Here is a 15199-nt window from a genome sequence, read left to right as displayed (position 1 = left end):
TCAAGAAAATCAGTCCATCCATTAACTTTTAATTATTGAAAGCCAACAACAGGACTAATTTACTTGAAATTAAATTAACAGAAATTAAATACACAGTGCCATCCTCCACTACCTGTGTGCCAAATTTCAGGGCCCAGCGATTATGCATTCTGGATTTTGTTCTCTTTCCCCCGTAGACTTCCTGGTTTAAAAAGGTGTTCTTGTCAGTGTTCTCTCTAACAAGGATTCCCAGATGTTGTTGACTACAACTCTCAGAATCCTCCAGTTGTAATGACTTTGGCTCGGGGATTATGGGAGTTGTAGTAAACAGCTGGGAATCCCTGTTAGAAAGAACACTGGTCCTTGCACACTTATGCTGGTTCAAAAGAATTTATCTCTTGTTTTGTTCATTTTGCAAAGGCATGTTGTACAAGGATACCTTGTCAAGCAAAAAACAAAGCTTAGAGAACAATACCTGCAGCTGCGGTGGCAGGGGGGAATTGCAGAAAGTGACTGTGGCTGCCATTTTGTATTTATGCTGCCATTTTATCTTCCTATTTTCCAAGAGGGGATTCCAGTATTTCCAATATGATATATAGGTTTCCCTATATTGGACTGAAATTATTTCTGGTATATCCAGAATATTGCTATTAGATATATCAAACTGCACAGGCCTGCAGTACAGTACAAAGCTGCTATGAATTTTGTATTTGCCTGTGCAGAGTGCCTATCCATTCTTCTAGTGTACCACTGGCAATCAACAAGAGCACCAGGGAGAAATAAAGAAAATTATATTGCTCTGTAGACCAGAAGTTGACTGCAGGATACAGGAAACAAGTCTGTCCAGTTAGGGCTTAAGAGCGGTGACAGGTGGAGCCAACACCCCAAAGTCACTCTTGGGCAAGTAGCCACACCTCCACCTCTCACTTCATCCCCTTTATCTGTGGGGTCTCTCCACATAGGTCTGAAAAATGCCAGAGTATACTACACAACTGTTTTCAACTCTCCAGCAAAGTGCAACTTTCAAAAGATGCTTATGTTAGGCATTAAGGGCCAATCGTCATGAAAAAAGCTGAGCAATACCACTGGTTGTATGAACAGCATTGAACTGAAGGTGCTGTAAATACCTGCCTTGTACGAACTCACTCCTACCCCAGATGTTGTGTAGGAGGAGTAAATTGCTGTTTGGAAAACCTCCTGGAGCCTTTCCGGACTGCCAGGTTTAGTTCCAGAGGAAGTGGTCTAACATGGGAGGATGAGAGTAGTACTAGTAAGTTTGCTACTAGTAAGAGAGTAGTCACAAGAACAGCCCTGCTGGATCAGGCCCAAGACCCATCTAGTCCAACATCCTATTTCACACAGTGGCCCACCAGATGCCGCTGGAAGCCCACAGGCAGGAGTTGAGGACATCCTTCTCTCCTGCTGTTACTCCCCTGCAACTGGTACTCAGAGGCATCCTGCCTTTGAGGCTGGAGGTGGCCTATAGCCCTCTGACTAGTAGCCGTTGATAGACCTCTCCTCCAGGAAGTTATCCAAATCTCTCTTAAAGCCATCCAGGTCATTGGCTGTCACTACATCTTGTGGCAGAGAATTCCACAAGTTGATTATGCGTTGTCTGAAAAAGTAATTCCGTTTGTTGGTTTTAAATTTCCTGGCAATCATGGTTCTAGTGTTATGCGAGAGGGAGAAGAATTTCTCTCTATCTACTTTCTCCACACCATCCATGATTTTATAGACCTCTATCATGTCTCCCCGCAGACATCTTTTTTCTAAACTAAATAGCCCCAGGTGTTGTAGCCTTGCCTCATAAGAAAGGTACTCTAGGCCCCTGGTCATCTTGGTTGCCCTCTTCTGCACTTTTTCCAGTTCTACAATGTCCTTTTTTAGGACATTGACATTTTTAGTCAAAGCGGAAATAAAAAATTTCAGGCATAATTCAGAGAAAAGCTCAGGCCGTTCATATTCCTATATCCTATGAAGCTTGGCTATAGTTCCTTAGATTGTTTCCAAGCAGGGATTGTTCATACTATATGCCCTCCCTGCCATCCTTCTGGTCCATTTTTGGCCAGTGAGGTTTCAGAGAAAGTGGGTGCCCCACCTCCTCCTTCCTATTCAGGTGTGCAGGTAAAGAAGGAACAGGTATATGTGATGTGTAATGGAGACCCTATATTCTTCTAAATCTTGGCTTTTTAAAAAAATTAAAAGTTTGACTCATTTAATAATAATAATAATAATTAATAATTAATTTGCTGTGCAAGGCTGCCACGGATCTATAGTTTATCATAGAGATCAATGGAAAATATGGAAAAGATTGTAAGTTGGGAAGGATTGGCCCAGAGCTCTGAAACTAGGCACACCTGTAGCACAGGATAGTGGGACTCTGTGTTCTAAATTTGAAGCTGATTGGTTAATTGATTTATTTTTAATAATTTTTTAGACAGGGTGAGTATTTCACTTTTTTTGTTTTTTGTTTTGTTTCCCTTTTGATCTCGTACAAGACTGCAACTGGCCACCTGGTGACAGGCTTGTGCAAGACTGATGGGGTGATTTTTTAAAAATGAAGCATCCTTATCTAAAAAATTATTAAAAACTAAGCAATTGACTGATTGGCTTCAAATTTAGTGCACAGAGTCCTGCTATCCTGTGCTACAACTGTGCCTGGTTTCAGAGCTCCATGGCCAGCCCTTCCCAACTTACTATTTTTTTCTAATTTTCCATTGACCTCTATGATTAAAAAAAAACCTTGTAGCTGGCTAGCAGAGACGTGGCAGTCTTGTGCAAGACCCACGGCAAATTATTATTATTGTTTAAAATGAGTCGGGCTTTTCAGGAAGGATTTAAAAATTAAAGACAAAATAGAAATGAATTAACGGAGGTTGACTTCAGGGCACAGGAAAAAAAGTCTACCAGAGTGCATTCAGCAGGCACTCAGTCAGCAGGCACTCAGCAAAGCCAAACCTCAATTTCATTTTGATCCTCTTTATCCGTGGAGTCTCTCTCCACACATCAGAATCATACTCCTCAAAAATGACACACTATTCCAGGAAAACCTTTTAGAAAGTGCAACTATTTTTGGATGCGGATACTCCGAGTTAAGCTCCATTCGTAATTTTGCTTGCTATATGAACAGTATCTTGCTGTCTCAGTACTGAATTTGGGCTAAATCCTGCCCTCATATGAATGTATCCCAAGCCTCAGTATGCAAAAGCACTATAAAAGCTCCATGTGGAAAAGCTCCTGCTGTTTTGAGCAAAGATCTTTAAAGCAATTTTCTCTTTCTTCTGCCCCTGCCTCCCTTCTTTCCTTTGCTCAAATGTGTGATACTTCATTCTTCAGAGAGCGCTTGTCTTTTCCCCCCTCATCTCAGGTATTTGGATGGACGGATTTTCATAATAGACGTGCTTCCACAGAGCCAGGCAGAGGTGGATGAGGTGGTGCTGGTTGGAGACGTCATTGATGAGATAAATGGATCTTCACTGAGGAATGCTTGTAATGGACAGGTGTGAAAGGAAGCACTGGGGTCTCTGGGGACCAAGACTGACACGTTGCCTGCTGATTTAAGATCCGAAGAAAAAGAGGAGAGAGATGGCTGTGCAGTGTTGCTATGGGAACTGTGCAGAACAAAAGCGTTAGTGTTTGACCTGGGGATCATTATAAAGATTCAAGAATATAGGAGGGATATAGAAAGATCAAGGAAGAAATTGTGCTTATAAACAGGTTTTCCCTTTAGGGCAGAGTACACATACAGATTTTTGTTTAGAATTTCAAAAATTTAACTTGATCACATCAGACTTACTTGATTTAACTTTTAAAATTTTATAGTTGTATGAAATGGAGCCAATGGAGACATTACATACAATTATAAAAGACACTTATTCCTGTACTCACAACTTTGGCAAACCATAGTCTGACTGTATGCTGAAGCTGGTAGGAAAGCCGCTGTTTAATTAAAAACAAATGGCTGATTCTTGGCTGATTCTCATTAGTAAGACATTTGTGGAAGAGCTGTCAAAGTAATGAGGCTTAAATATTTCAAGATTTATGTTTGTTTTCTGCTTGGTGTTTTTTTTTCATCAAGAGAAATTTTCTTTTTATGCCGGTGCCTGTACAAATAATCTGAATCATGGGTTTGTTCGCATAGGAAGCTGCCATATACTGAGTTAGACCATTGGTCTATCTGCTCAGTATTGTCTTCACAGACTGACAGGGGCTTCTCCAAGGTTGCAGGCAGGAATCTCTCTCAGCCCTATCTTGGAGAAGCCAGGGAGGGAATTTGAAACCTTCTGCTCTTCCCAGAGCGGCTCCATCCCCTGTGGGGAATATCTTACAGTGCTCACACTTCTAGTCTCCCATTCATATGCAACCAGGGCAGACCCTGCTTAGGTAAGGGGACAAGTCATGTTTGCTACCACAAGACTAGCTCTCCTCTCCAACTTGGGTTATTTTGGGTAGGAGTGGGGAGCGATATATGTTGTTTCCAGAAACTCCAGTGCTTCTTTTCACTCCCCCCCCCCAAAAAAAGAGGGTTTTTTTGTTGGTGTACTCAGAGCTGGCAGGTATGACAGTCTGAGTGAATGACAAGTTCCATGTGACTGGAGCTGGTGAGAAAGAAAGGGTTAGAAAATCACTTTTCAAATCATGACTTCTGATGTGCTCTATTTATTGGTTGCTGTTCTACCTTTCCCCGGCAGTCTTTACTAGGCGCTTTCCATAAGTGCATGTTTAAAAGTTCTGTAATAAAGTTATTTGCCTTGAGCCCCTGGGACAAGACCATGTTAGGGTTGTAACCTGGACAGATGCTCTCTGCTCTTAACATCTACATGACAGTGTTTGCAGCTATATCATTAGTGCAAAGCAGCCTCTGCCTGTTACACATCTATTAAGGAGAGCTGGTACAGTGGAGTAGAATGTCTGCTCCTATATGTTCCTCCCTGTGCACTGAGGTCCTCTTTGGAGGCCTTCCTCCAGTTGCTCTTGCCTTTGGAGGTGAGGCAGCCTGTGGAGAGGGCTTCTTGGTTGTGATGCCCTACCTGTAGAACACTCTCGCTAGGGAGGCTCACCTGTCCCTTGCTTTGCTGTCTTTTAAGCACCAGTTGAAGCCCTTCTAATTCTCCCAGGTCTTTTAGAACTCACTGTGTTTGTTGCATTTTAAAATGCTATTTTATGTTGTTTAAAGCTGATGTTGCTCTTACTGTGTAATTTGTTAAAGTTTTACTGTTTGCCACTTTGCTTTTTTGGGGGGGGGGAATAGTCTAGAAAATCTCAAAATCCAATAAAACAATGAGTGGCTAAAAGACTAAATCAGGAAGTCCCTGGCCTGAATCTTGCCTCTGCCAGGAACTCATTGGAGGCTTTAGGCAAGTTACTCTTTCTCAGTGACCTTCCTCCCACCATCTGCAACAAGGAATTATAGTCTTCTTCAGACCTGATGAGTGCAAACGGCACTCATGGTATTAGCGCCGAAAGCAGGGAGGAAGTCCCACCCCAGTGCTGTCTCTGGCCCCCTCCAGCCAGCTGCTTAGTTATGCCTCCGTTTGTGCAAAGTGGGGAGCACCGCAACTGTGATGGCTGGCGCTTCCATGAGCAGCAGCAACCTCGAGAAATCCAGCTTGCCGCTCACGGAAGCACTGGGGTGGGACTTCCTCCCCACCTTTTGGCACTGAAACTGTGAGCGCCACTTGCACTCATCATGTCTGAAGGGGGCTAATATTGCTGACTGATTTTGCACGGCTGTTACAAGGATTACAAAATGACAATGTATGTGAAGCACTTGGAACACTCAAAAGTGCTATATAAATACTAAGTATTGTTATTAAGGACATAGAGCCTATTTCAGGAAAAAGTGACCACACTAGACCACATTCATATGAACAGTGACTTTAATGTAAAGATACCCTTATGTGCAAAAACTCTTTCACTGTTCTCACTGAGGGCCAAATTACATGTTTGGTTAATGCATTGTTCAAATGGATGTGCTTGTTTTTTGTTTTCTAAATAAGAGCTGTGGGAGGGGGATGATGTGGATCAGGGATATGCAGTGTTCCTCAGAGTCACCCCTTGACACACTCTCCAAAACCCTGCTTAAATGGGGTTCCGGAGCATGTGTGGAAGGGCAATTCACACAATTAAAGGACATCCTGAGAGTGCATTGGGATGCCCACTGGTGATGTCCGGGTGGGCATGCTATCGGTGCGTCCCCAATATTATTGTATCTGCCAGTGGACAGTCATCTGAACTGGCCCATAGTTGACTGTGAGGGAATTGTGGAATTACCATTAATTCTGAAATGCATGGTAAATGGACACCTGTCATATTTAACAGAAAGCCTCTTTGTTCCTGAATTCATCACCTTTTCCATAAAACAAAACAATACATTTTTTCCTCCCTTAGGATTATTAGGTCTTCTCTCAATAACATCTGAACAACCCTGAGGGACCAAGAGTATTTATTTATTTAAAATATTTATACCCCGCCCCTCCAGTGCACTACTGCTTGGGGCGGCTCACAACAATCAGATAGACACTAGATACAATAAAAGTAATAAAATTAATTAAATTAAACAAACAAACAAAAGTTGTCAGATTAAAAACCACAATCATTACTAGGTTCAAATTAAAACTGAAAATTATAAAAAGCCAACGAGCCTACCAGATATAACCAAAAAAAGAAAAAAGAAACGGGAGCACTATAAAGCCTTCTTTAAAAGGTGTGTTTTAAGATGTTTTTTAAAAACACTGAGGGAGGGAGCATGGCGAAGCTCTTTGGGGAGGGTGTTCCAAAGCCAAGGGGCCACAACCAAAAAGGCCATGTCTCTAGTACCTGCCAACCGGATCTCAGTTAGTGGTGGGGCCATGAGCAGGGCCTGAGATGATGAGCGGAGGGCCCTGAAAGATTCATATGGGCAAATGCAGTCCGACAGGTACCCCGGCCCCGAGCCGTGTAGGGCTTTCAAGGTCAATACCAGCACCTTGAATTTATCCCAGAAGCAGACAGGTAGATATACACATCTATCCTTTCTCTTCACCAGACTCTTTGCCCAGCCTTCTCCCTGGAGCAATAAGTCCTGCTTGTCACAACCGAAAGAGAAGGAAGATAGATGAAAGGGTGGGTGGAGCACAAGTGCCAGAGATGTAGCCGGTGTATACATTCTTGGTGCCTGAGAGCTGCTAAAGGGGCAGACACCATCCTCTCTGGGCAAAGACCTATCAACCACTGTTCCCTCTCAGGCTGCCTGCAAAACTGCTACAACTCTCTGTTCCATTTATTTATTAAAACATTTCTATGCTGCCCTTCATTTTGAAAAACAAACAAACATACGAACTTCCAAGGCAGCTCACAACAATGCGAAAATTGAATCTAAGCAAAGCCAACACCATCCAGAACAATGAAACCCAGCAGCTACTGATAAAAGGCAGCAGAATAAAACAATAAAAGACAGTGGATTAAACCCAGCTAGATAACATGCTGGAAGGCCTGGGTAAATAAAAATATATTTGCCTAGTGCTGTTAGCATTTGATTAAAAAGAGAAGAAGCCCCTTCCTTTTTTAAAAAAAATCATATATGAAAAGGGCAAGTTTTCTTGTTCAACAGGGTTGTTTGAGCTCCTTGTCCTCCTCCTTGCAGCAGCCCCCTGAAAAGCTTCAATTCCTGAGAGTCAAGGGTCCCTCAAGAGGTAGGTGGGATAGGTGTCAGGGGGCAGGCAGAATTGGATAAAAACCCAGTGGGGGCTGCCTCTTACCCAAGCAGAGCCTTGATGTGTCTGGCCAGCCCCCTCACTCTGCCCCACACCACTTGCTTCCAGAGGTTCCCCAATCCACAGGAGAGGTTTATGGGTGCAAGGGGATATTGTGGGGAGGGCGGGGTGGAGAAGGAACCATATGTGAGCCTCCTTATGTTTGTGCAAGGTTGGGATGCAAGCCAGTGCTGAGGAAGAACACCCTCTCATTGCTAACAACTAATAATCGAATATTGTACACTGTGATGCCTCTGTTTCTGTCTAGACATAACATGTGAACAAACCTCAGTTCTGTCAGACTTCTTGATAGCCCACAGAGATAGTATGGCTGGATGAAAAAAGAATTCAGGTCTGATAAATGATGCTCGGGGTTCTTTGCCGACTGACAGTGTGCCTCTCTTTCCCTTCAGGCTGGGACGGTGCTTCAGAAGTTGAAGGGCAAGCCACTGAGCTTCCGCCTGATCCGCTGGAAATGGCATGATGGAGGGATGTACAGGCCACTGTTGCCCTACCTGAAAGTTCTCCGAGAGAAAATCCCCAGCTTCCAACTCCAGCACGAGCACAAGTGCAAAGACAAGAATGAGGGCCAGAGCCTGCAGGGTGGCAGGTAGGGGGGGACTGCTGTGAAATGAGTGGCAGCAAAGTGACTCCAGTTTCTGTGTTTGGGCAAATTTTTGACAATGTAGCAGGCTTAGATTAGCCCAGCTTTTCCTCATGGTGAGAACTTTGTAGTTCTTGGGCTGTTTTCTTTGGATTTGTACCTGCTATAAGCTAACATGGACCTCATGAGAGAACAACCAAAACCCAAATCAAGGTTTGCCTGTGTGGCATCTATGAGGTACCACTCTTGAGGTCTTTCTAGCCACCTACAGAAGGAAAAGACATCATACATCAAACTGAGGAGAGAACAAAGAATATGTATGTTTTTAACTTCCTAACTGGATGAGAAAATGCCAGAGGGGGAAGACAAAACAAGCATAAGTCAATGTTGTGAGGTGAGGAAAAGCATTTCCAAGGTCAAACCAGCTTAGGAGTACCATCTCAGTTGTTCTGTACATATAAAGGGCTTGCTTCATGCCAATGAGTGTTGTGGAGATCCTTCTGGAAACATAGGGCCAGTTAAACACTTTATCTCTGGTATAGATATAATCAACTGTGGATTCTGTATGCATGTTTAAATAGCTACTTTTCTGGATAGTATGCAGTGAGGACCCCCTCCTTTTCCAATTATTCCCTGGATCTATATTCTGAAATAAAGCAGTCAAATAAATGTACATGCTCCAATCACAGTGGAGGTGCTTCACGCAGCTATGATCAGCTGTGCCCGGAAAGTGTAAATTATCCTTCAGTCAGTTTTTTTTTTATAGTGAAACTGTTCAGAACCATCCTGCAAAATTCTTCTGTGAGGGCAAGTGTCCTTGGTGTGCAGCTTGAACTGTCCAAAATGCTGCATGTAGATTAAAGAGATATTCAGAGACTTCTTGGGACTAATTATGTTGACCATTTTTTTCCTCAGGTTATTGTACAATCTGCGGTACTTAGGCCAGGTCAATGTAGGAAAGGTAAGACTGGGAGTCTGGGTAGACGAGGGAGGACTGTTTATTTTCTTATTGTCATTTATCTTGTTTTTGTGTTGTCTTTCTCATTCTGTCTATTTTCAGTATGGAGGCAAAGAGGTGTTAGACCAAGGCATACCTTTGATTTTAGAGAAACATTTGCCACCACAAGTAAGTTTCTGGTTGTGATTGTTCAAAATGTGGAGGTTAGAACAGGGTTGGGTGAGAGTAGGCTTTTCCTCAGTCCTAATTTTTGGCTCTTTAAACTTGAGAAGACAAAGTAGAGTTTGACCACTTCAGTCCATTAACCAGTTCTTACTTACCAATTGCCAGTGCAGCCCAAAGCCCTCAAATTAATTGGAACCACTATCCAGATGTGTAGCTTCTCTTCCTCCTCCTCTTAAGTGAAAGCCCTGATATGACATAACTAAGTAACAGCGGTTTTAATAAAAGGGAAATGGAACAGGAATCAAAGAGCATGAGGAAGTTGTTGTGCTAAATACTAGTTACTAAAATGTATAATGAACCTGAGGATCAACCTGAACGCACGTGTGTGTGTGTGTGTGTGTGTGTGTGTGTGTGTGTGTGTGTGTGTGTGCGTGCACACACACACACTTAAATGCTTCTGCAAGCTGACAGGGTCTCATAATTAATCGTTTTATAAGAGTCCTGTGCAAATGCGTTCAGTGGTCAACAAATCCAGTGGCAAGAATAATGGGTCAAAATATAAACTAGTTTTGCTGAAAAAGTAGCATTCTTTATTCTCTCAGTATCTTGTATTTCAGGATCCATTACTCTTCTCCTGGATACACAAACCAAATATGTCCACAGTGGCCTAATTGGCATAGGCAGAAAATATGAGGATTTGCTGCTTTGAGTAACTGATGCCGCATATTATCGCTTCTGTAAAGATGATGCCTCCTTTCAGGCCTTTAGAAGAGATGTACTGTCAGGTTGCATGGTGATGGGAGTTGTAAAGAATGCTGTGAGAGCCTTTTATTAAGGAAGAGACCAGAACATTCTAAATTAGAGCATTTGGGGTATATTTTTGTTCAATTATGCAAATTCTTGCATTCTGAGACTTTCAGGGCCAAACTGTTTGTAATGTTAAACACAGTTTGGCCCTGTGTGCTTTCTTTTATTTTTAAAGCTAAAATAGCAGTTGGGGATCATCGGGATCGGAGTCATGGTGCGCAGGGAGAGTATCTAACCCTTACTGTAACCACTCTATAACAGTTAAAAGAAATACACACAAAAGACCAAGGACCAAAAGGCACATTACATTAAATACACGTTTGGCTGTGTGTGTTTGTGTGTGTGTGTGTGTGTGTGTGTGTGTGAAGCTGCTGTTAGCCCCAGGAAGGAAACTTCCAACTCTCCCTTGGGGAGCTTCCCTACCTGGTACTGAGAGCACCTTCAGTGCAGGCTTCATTTTCTTTAGGATACAATGCAAGGGGAAATAATTAAATAGTCCTTTACAAATACCATGATCTTGATCTCTGTGCCCCATAGCTGCTACTTGAGTTGGGGCACATTCTGTGCATTTGGACCAGTTCTTTTTTGTGTTTTTAAGTCCCCCAAAATGAATCTCTGTGTTCCTATCTGAGTGTACAACAATCTTTTTTTCAACCCAGATAACTACCAAAGGCCACCAGCTGGACAGTGACACATAATAACTTAAAAGCCTTCTTGGATCAGACCAGGAATTATTTAGTCCATCATCTTGTTTCTGACACTGGACAGTAAGATGCTTCTGAGAAGGTCACAAACAGGGCAAGAAGTCTAAAGGCATCTTTGGTTCCATCATATTGCCTTCCCTCATTGCTTCTCCCCCCCACACACCAAACAAAAAAGCACACCTACACAATTTTAGCTTTTTGTCATAGGGAGGGCACTCCAGCCCTCTGATTACTTTAGTTATCTTTTCAGCATCTTCCCCTGCTGTGCCCCACTTTACTATGCGATCTTTTAGATAAGGAAACCAGAACTGTACACAGTATCCCAAGTGTGGCTGTGCCATTGATTTGCATATGGGCATTGGAATGCTGTTGGTCTTATTTTCATTCCCTTTCCACATTAGCCTTAGCAGGGGACTTTCCTTTTTTACAGCTGCCACACAATGAATTGATGTTTTCATTGACCTATCCACCACAACCCCAAGATCTTTCCCTGGTAGTCTCCACTAGCTGGGATCCAAGAGGCAGACATCTCTAGTGGGCCTTTTCTAATCTTCTGTAGTAAATGTGTTAGGAGAGAAAGCACAATAAGCACAAAGTCCTCAAGCAACTTGGAGCCTGGATACCTCAAGCAGCAACCTCTTATAGTCTATCAGAACTATGGCATGCAAATTTGTGATGTGTATTTAATAACAACAACAACCCCTGCTGCTTCTGATTATTGGTTATGGCAGAGTTGCTTAACCTTGTGCCCCCAGATGTTTTTGGATGACAACTCCCATCATCCTCAGCCACAAAGGCCATATCTGGGGATGATGGGAGTTGTAGTCCAACATCTGGGGGCCCAAGGTTAAGAAACCCTGGGTTATGGAGTTCTGTTGAGTAGGAATTCTAATCCTACTGCCTACTAAGACTGGTAATTTAGTGTCTTCTTCTTTTACACAACTCTGAAAAGGAAAGCAGAGCATGGAGATCCCCATATCCCTCCCGCCCACTTTGCCAAGCCACCAAACCCTCTTCTATTTTTGATTGTATGCATTCTTAATTGATATGTGTGAAATCTCCTTGGGATATTGTCATGGCATAAAATGACCAATGATTGAGCATTGTGCTCATGTCGGAAGGCTATAGAAATGTTGATGGATAAAACAAGACTGAGTTCATTCATGAAACACAGGACAGATGGTTTGTTTGTTTCCCTGCCCCCCACTATATGTGTGGGATGTTGTCAAAAAGCTGGTGGCTGTGTTTAATGTAAACTTTGTTTACAGTTACTCGCACTACTTGAAACTGATGTTTGTATATGGTCTTGGCACAGGGACAGAGATAGGTGTTGTTGTTTTAAAATTGCCATCATCTGAGTGAAAACATTTGAAGCAGCAGTCCCTTCTGTTTGTACAACTTGGCTCCAGCCTCATCCAGTCTGCCTGCCTGGCCAACAAACCACCCACTGAATTTCTCAGGCTCTGCGATCACATTGAGATTTCCTGAGTGTTTGGTGCCACCATCAGACAAGTGATTGAGATGATTCAAATCACCATAGTGCTGATGCATTGTCACAACCCAGGCTGTTGTACCAGTGTCACTGTCACATAGCCAGGACACTGCACCAATGCAACACAGGAAGCTGTTGCTGCTATATCAGAAAAAGCATTTGAAAGACAGAAAGCCAAGAGGCAAGTGAGTTCACTGTCCTGGAAATGTTTTGGCAAGTTGCCGTCATGGCACTCTCCCTACTTTTCCCCCTCCATCTTATTTATTTCTCTATGTGAGCCACTTGGGAACTTTTGTCAAGGTAACTGCTCTCACTGTTCCTTCACAGTACACATACAAAATAGCTGTCAGCAGTCCAGATGTGGTTCCCTAGGTGCCCCATTTACAGCTCACACAAAGGGCTCAAATACAGCTGTGGTGAGACCCTGCTTTGTTTCCTGAAGGTGTATTTGTATTCACTGCAGACAAGTGTCTAAGTACAAGGCTGTAGTAATATACTGAAGGCATACTCCATGTTAAGGCAGAAGGCTGGATTGAGCTCCATATCTTAAAGTACTCTCTTTAATTTAAACCTGTTACACAGTAATAGGACTGTTGCATTTAAGGTTATGTAAGTTAGTGTAATAGCTTCACATTTTCTGCAAACCTGAGACTCAGGATTCACTTACACTGTTTTGGGATGCAAGATTGGGCAAGGTGACTTAGTTGGTAGTTTTGAGATAATTAATTCCAGCTGCCCCTCAGTGTTATTGAGGCTTTTACCATATTTCTCTCTCTAATCACACCAAAGTAGACAGAAGCAAAAACTGAGAAAAGATTTTTTTAAAGACTAACAGCCGACTCTTACCTGCCAATTTTCTGCCACAGGTGTTTTGCCACTTTCTCATACATTACTCTCCTGGTATTCTTGTGAACAGTTTTAATATTTCCCCCCCACCAGGAAGTTTTATTTGATGTCAAAGAAACAGAAGTCCTTGTACAACAGAAAACATCTTCAAAGGTTAGAATACTCTCTCTCCCTCCCCACCCTGCTTATATGTTTCCTGGTTGCATCTGTGAGGACTATATTTAAAAATACTATGGCCTTCTCAAATGCTTTATAATACCATTTATACCGTGTTGGACAGAACATAACTAACGGAAAATACTGTTTTTAAGGTATGGCAAGAGCCATTATTTTATTGTACAGTAAATATATACTACTTTAGTGATGGTATGATATATAACCGCCCTGAGCCATTTTTGGAAGGGCAGTATAGAAATCGAATTATTATATATGCACACATTTAGCAGAAATAATCAGTTCTATGTCAGTGTCTAATCAAGTCACTTCGTTGCTGCCAGGTTCTGTTTTGCTACCCTTACACAGACATCTCCTCTGTGGGACGACGTCTGGATAGCAACAATCTCTTCGCCTTCTGTTCTGTGTAAGTTTACATGTGTAGATCTAACAAGGATTTTCTCACTACATAGTAAAATAATTCATTAGCAGTGTATTCTTTGGGGTGTGTGTGTGAGGGGGGGACCTAGCTATTTAAGATTAGACATTTTTTCATAACTCAATGCTTATACAACCAATGAAGTACAAATTCTATTGAAATTTACCAAGTATTTAAAAAAATATTTAAGGAACTCATCCAAAAATGTCTGGTTGCAGAATTAGAGTAGTATGCATAACTAAGATGTGCCTAGATTATCAGTTTTCACGATACAGCTTTAGCACATATTCTACCCAACTCTGTCTCTGTTGCATGGTAAAATCCATCTCACCATTTGACAGAATGATACAGACAACAAAGCTTAGACCTAGGCTACTTTAGTAATCTCTAGGAGTTCAAAGGCTTTGATTTGTTAGGAACACCCCAACTTGCCAATAAGCCAGTAAGACTTCCCATTGTTTTGATGGATATTAATGATGGAACAAAAGGAACCAAGAGCTAAAAGTGGTCATTCCCTTATTAGCTGACTATATAGTGTTGACATCAGCAATTCATTATACAGGGCTTCACCAGAGTCTCCAGAAAACAGCACCTTTGATTGTCTTCTGTTTGAATCAAATTCCGAAAAAGAAAGTGAAGAAATAATCAAAAGAATTGGTAAGGGTATTTGTGCTTTGGGTGTATTACAGTAAAAAATGCAGTAAGTTATTTTATGAATATAGTATTTTAGTGTATGTTCAGGTTTTAGCTAAGCACTTTTTAATAGCTTAACTGCTAATATACAAAGGAAAGATAAAAGGAAACATAGTGTCAAAAGTAGCAACATCCTAGTGTAGAGATATGGAGGATTTCCAAAGCTGGGTACATTTCGGTACTTAACCAAAGATTAACATAAGAAATTCCAAAATTTCCATATCCAAAAGTATGCTCTAAATGACAATGGGGAAATATTGTTTTAGAACAAGTACTGCAAAGCCAAAACTTCAGGAAAAATAATGCTTAGAATAACACCAGATTGTTTCTTTAGCTGCAGGATTTAAACACACGGAATGGTTTGTCTGATGGAGGTGATGTGCTGCTGCTAGGCTTCCGCCAATGACCTACATTTGGAGCTCCACTGGCCTCAAAAGGGCCTAGTTTCAGTTAGTGATGATTCAAGAGCAGGCTTGTCAGGGTATGATGATTCTTGGGAGTGCATTAGATCTCCACATTGGAAATACATCTACTTGAGATTCCCTTGAGTTCTTGTATCTGCTTTTTTATGTTTACACTAACCTTTTAAGAGTTGGAATAAAACCAAGCCAAAGTATGTTTTGTGT

At 42.0% G+C, this 15199-nt stretch overlaps 1 protein-coding gene across 5 annotated transcripts in view; it reads left to right on the top strand.

Annotated features, from left to right (window-relative positions):
- The window catches only part of LOC128346156 (uncharacterized), a 45240-nt gene extending 30051 nt beyond the window's left edge, over positions 1 to 15189 (top strand). For 2 of the 5 annotated variants that reach the window (XM_053299137.1, XM_053299136.1), the window contains 8 exons: positions 3347 to 3479; positions 8126 to 8322; positions 9232 to 9277; positions 9377 to 9442; positions 13382 to 13441; positions 13786 to 13868; positions 14443 to 14537; positions 14908 to 15189. In XM_053299137.1, coding sequence (XP_053155112.1) covers positions 3347 to 3479; positions 8126 to 8322; positions 9232 to 9277; positions 9377 to 9442; positions 13382 to 13441; positions 13786 to 13868; positions 14443 to 14537; positions 14908 to 14942 — 715 coding nt within the window. In that variant the 3' untranslated portion in view covers positions 14943 to 15189. The remainder of the gene's footprint in view (positions 1 to 3346; positions 3480 to 8125; positions 8323 to 9231; positions 9278 to 9376; positions 9443 to 13381; positions 13442 to 13785; positions 13869 to 14442; positions 14538 to 14907) is intronic. The other 3 variants (XM_053299141.1, XM_053299139.1, XM_053299140.1) reach the window with 3 other exon arrangements.
- Positions 15190 to 15199: the final 10 nt, after the last annotated feature.

Source organism: Hemicordylus capensis, chromosome 2 (genome assembly GCF_027244095.1).
Source record: "Hemicordylus capensis ecotype Gifberg chromosome 2, rHemCap1.1.pri, whole genome shotgun sequence".
Classification (NCBI taxonomy): Eukaryota; Metazoa; Chordata; class Lepidosauria; order Squamata; family Cordylidae; genus Hemicordylus; species Hemicordylus capensis.
Note: the sequence above shows the minus strand (reverse complement) of the source record. Positions and strands in the feature narration are given on the sequence as shown.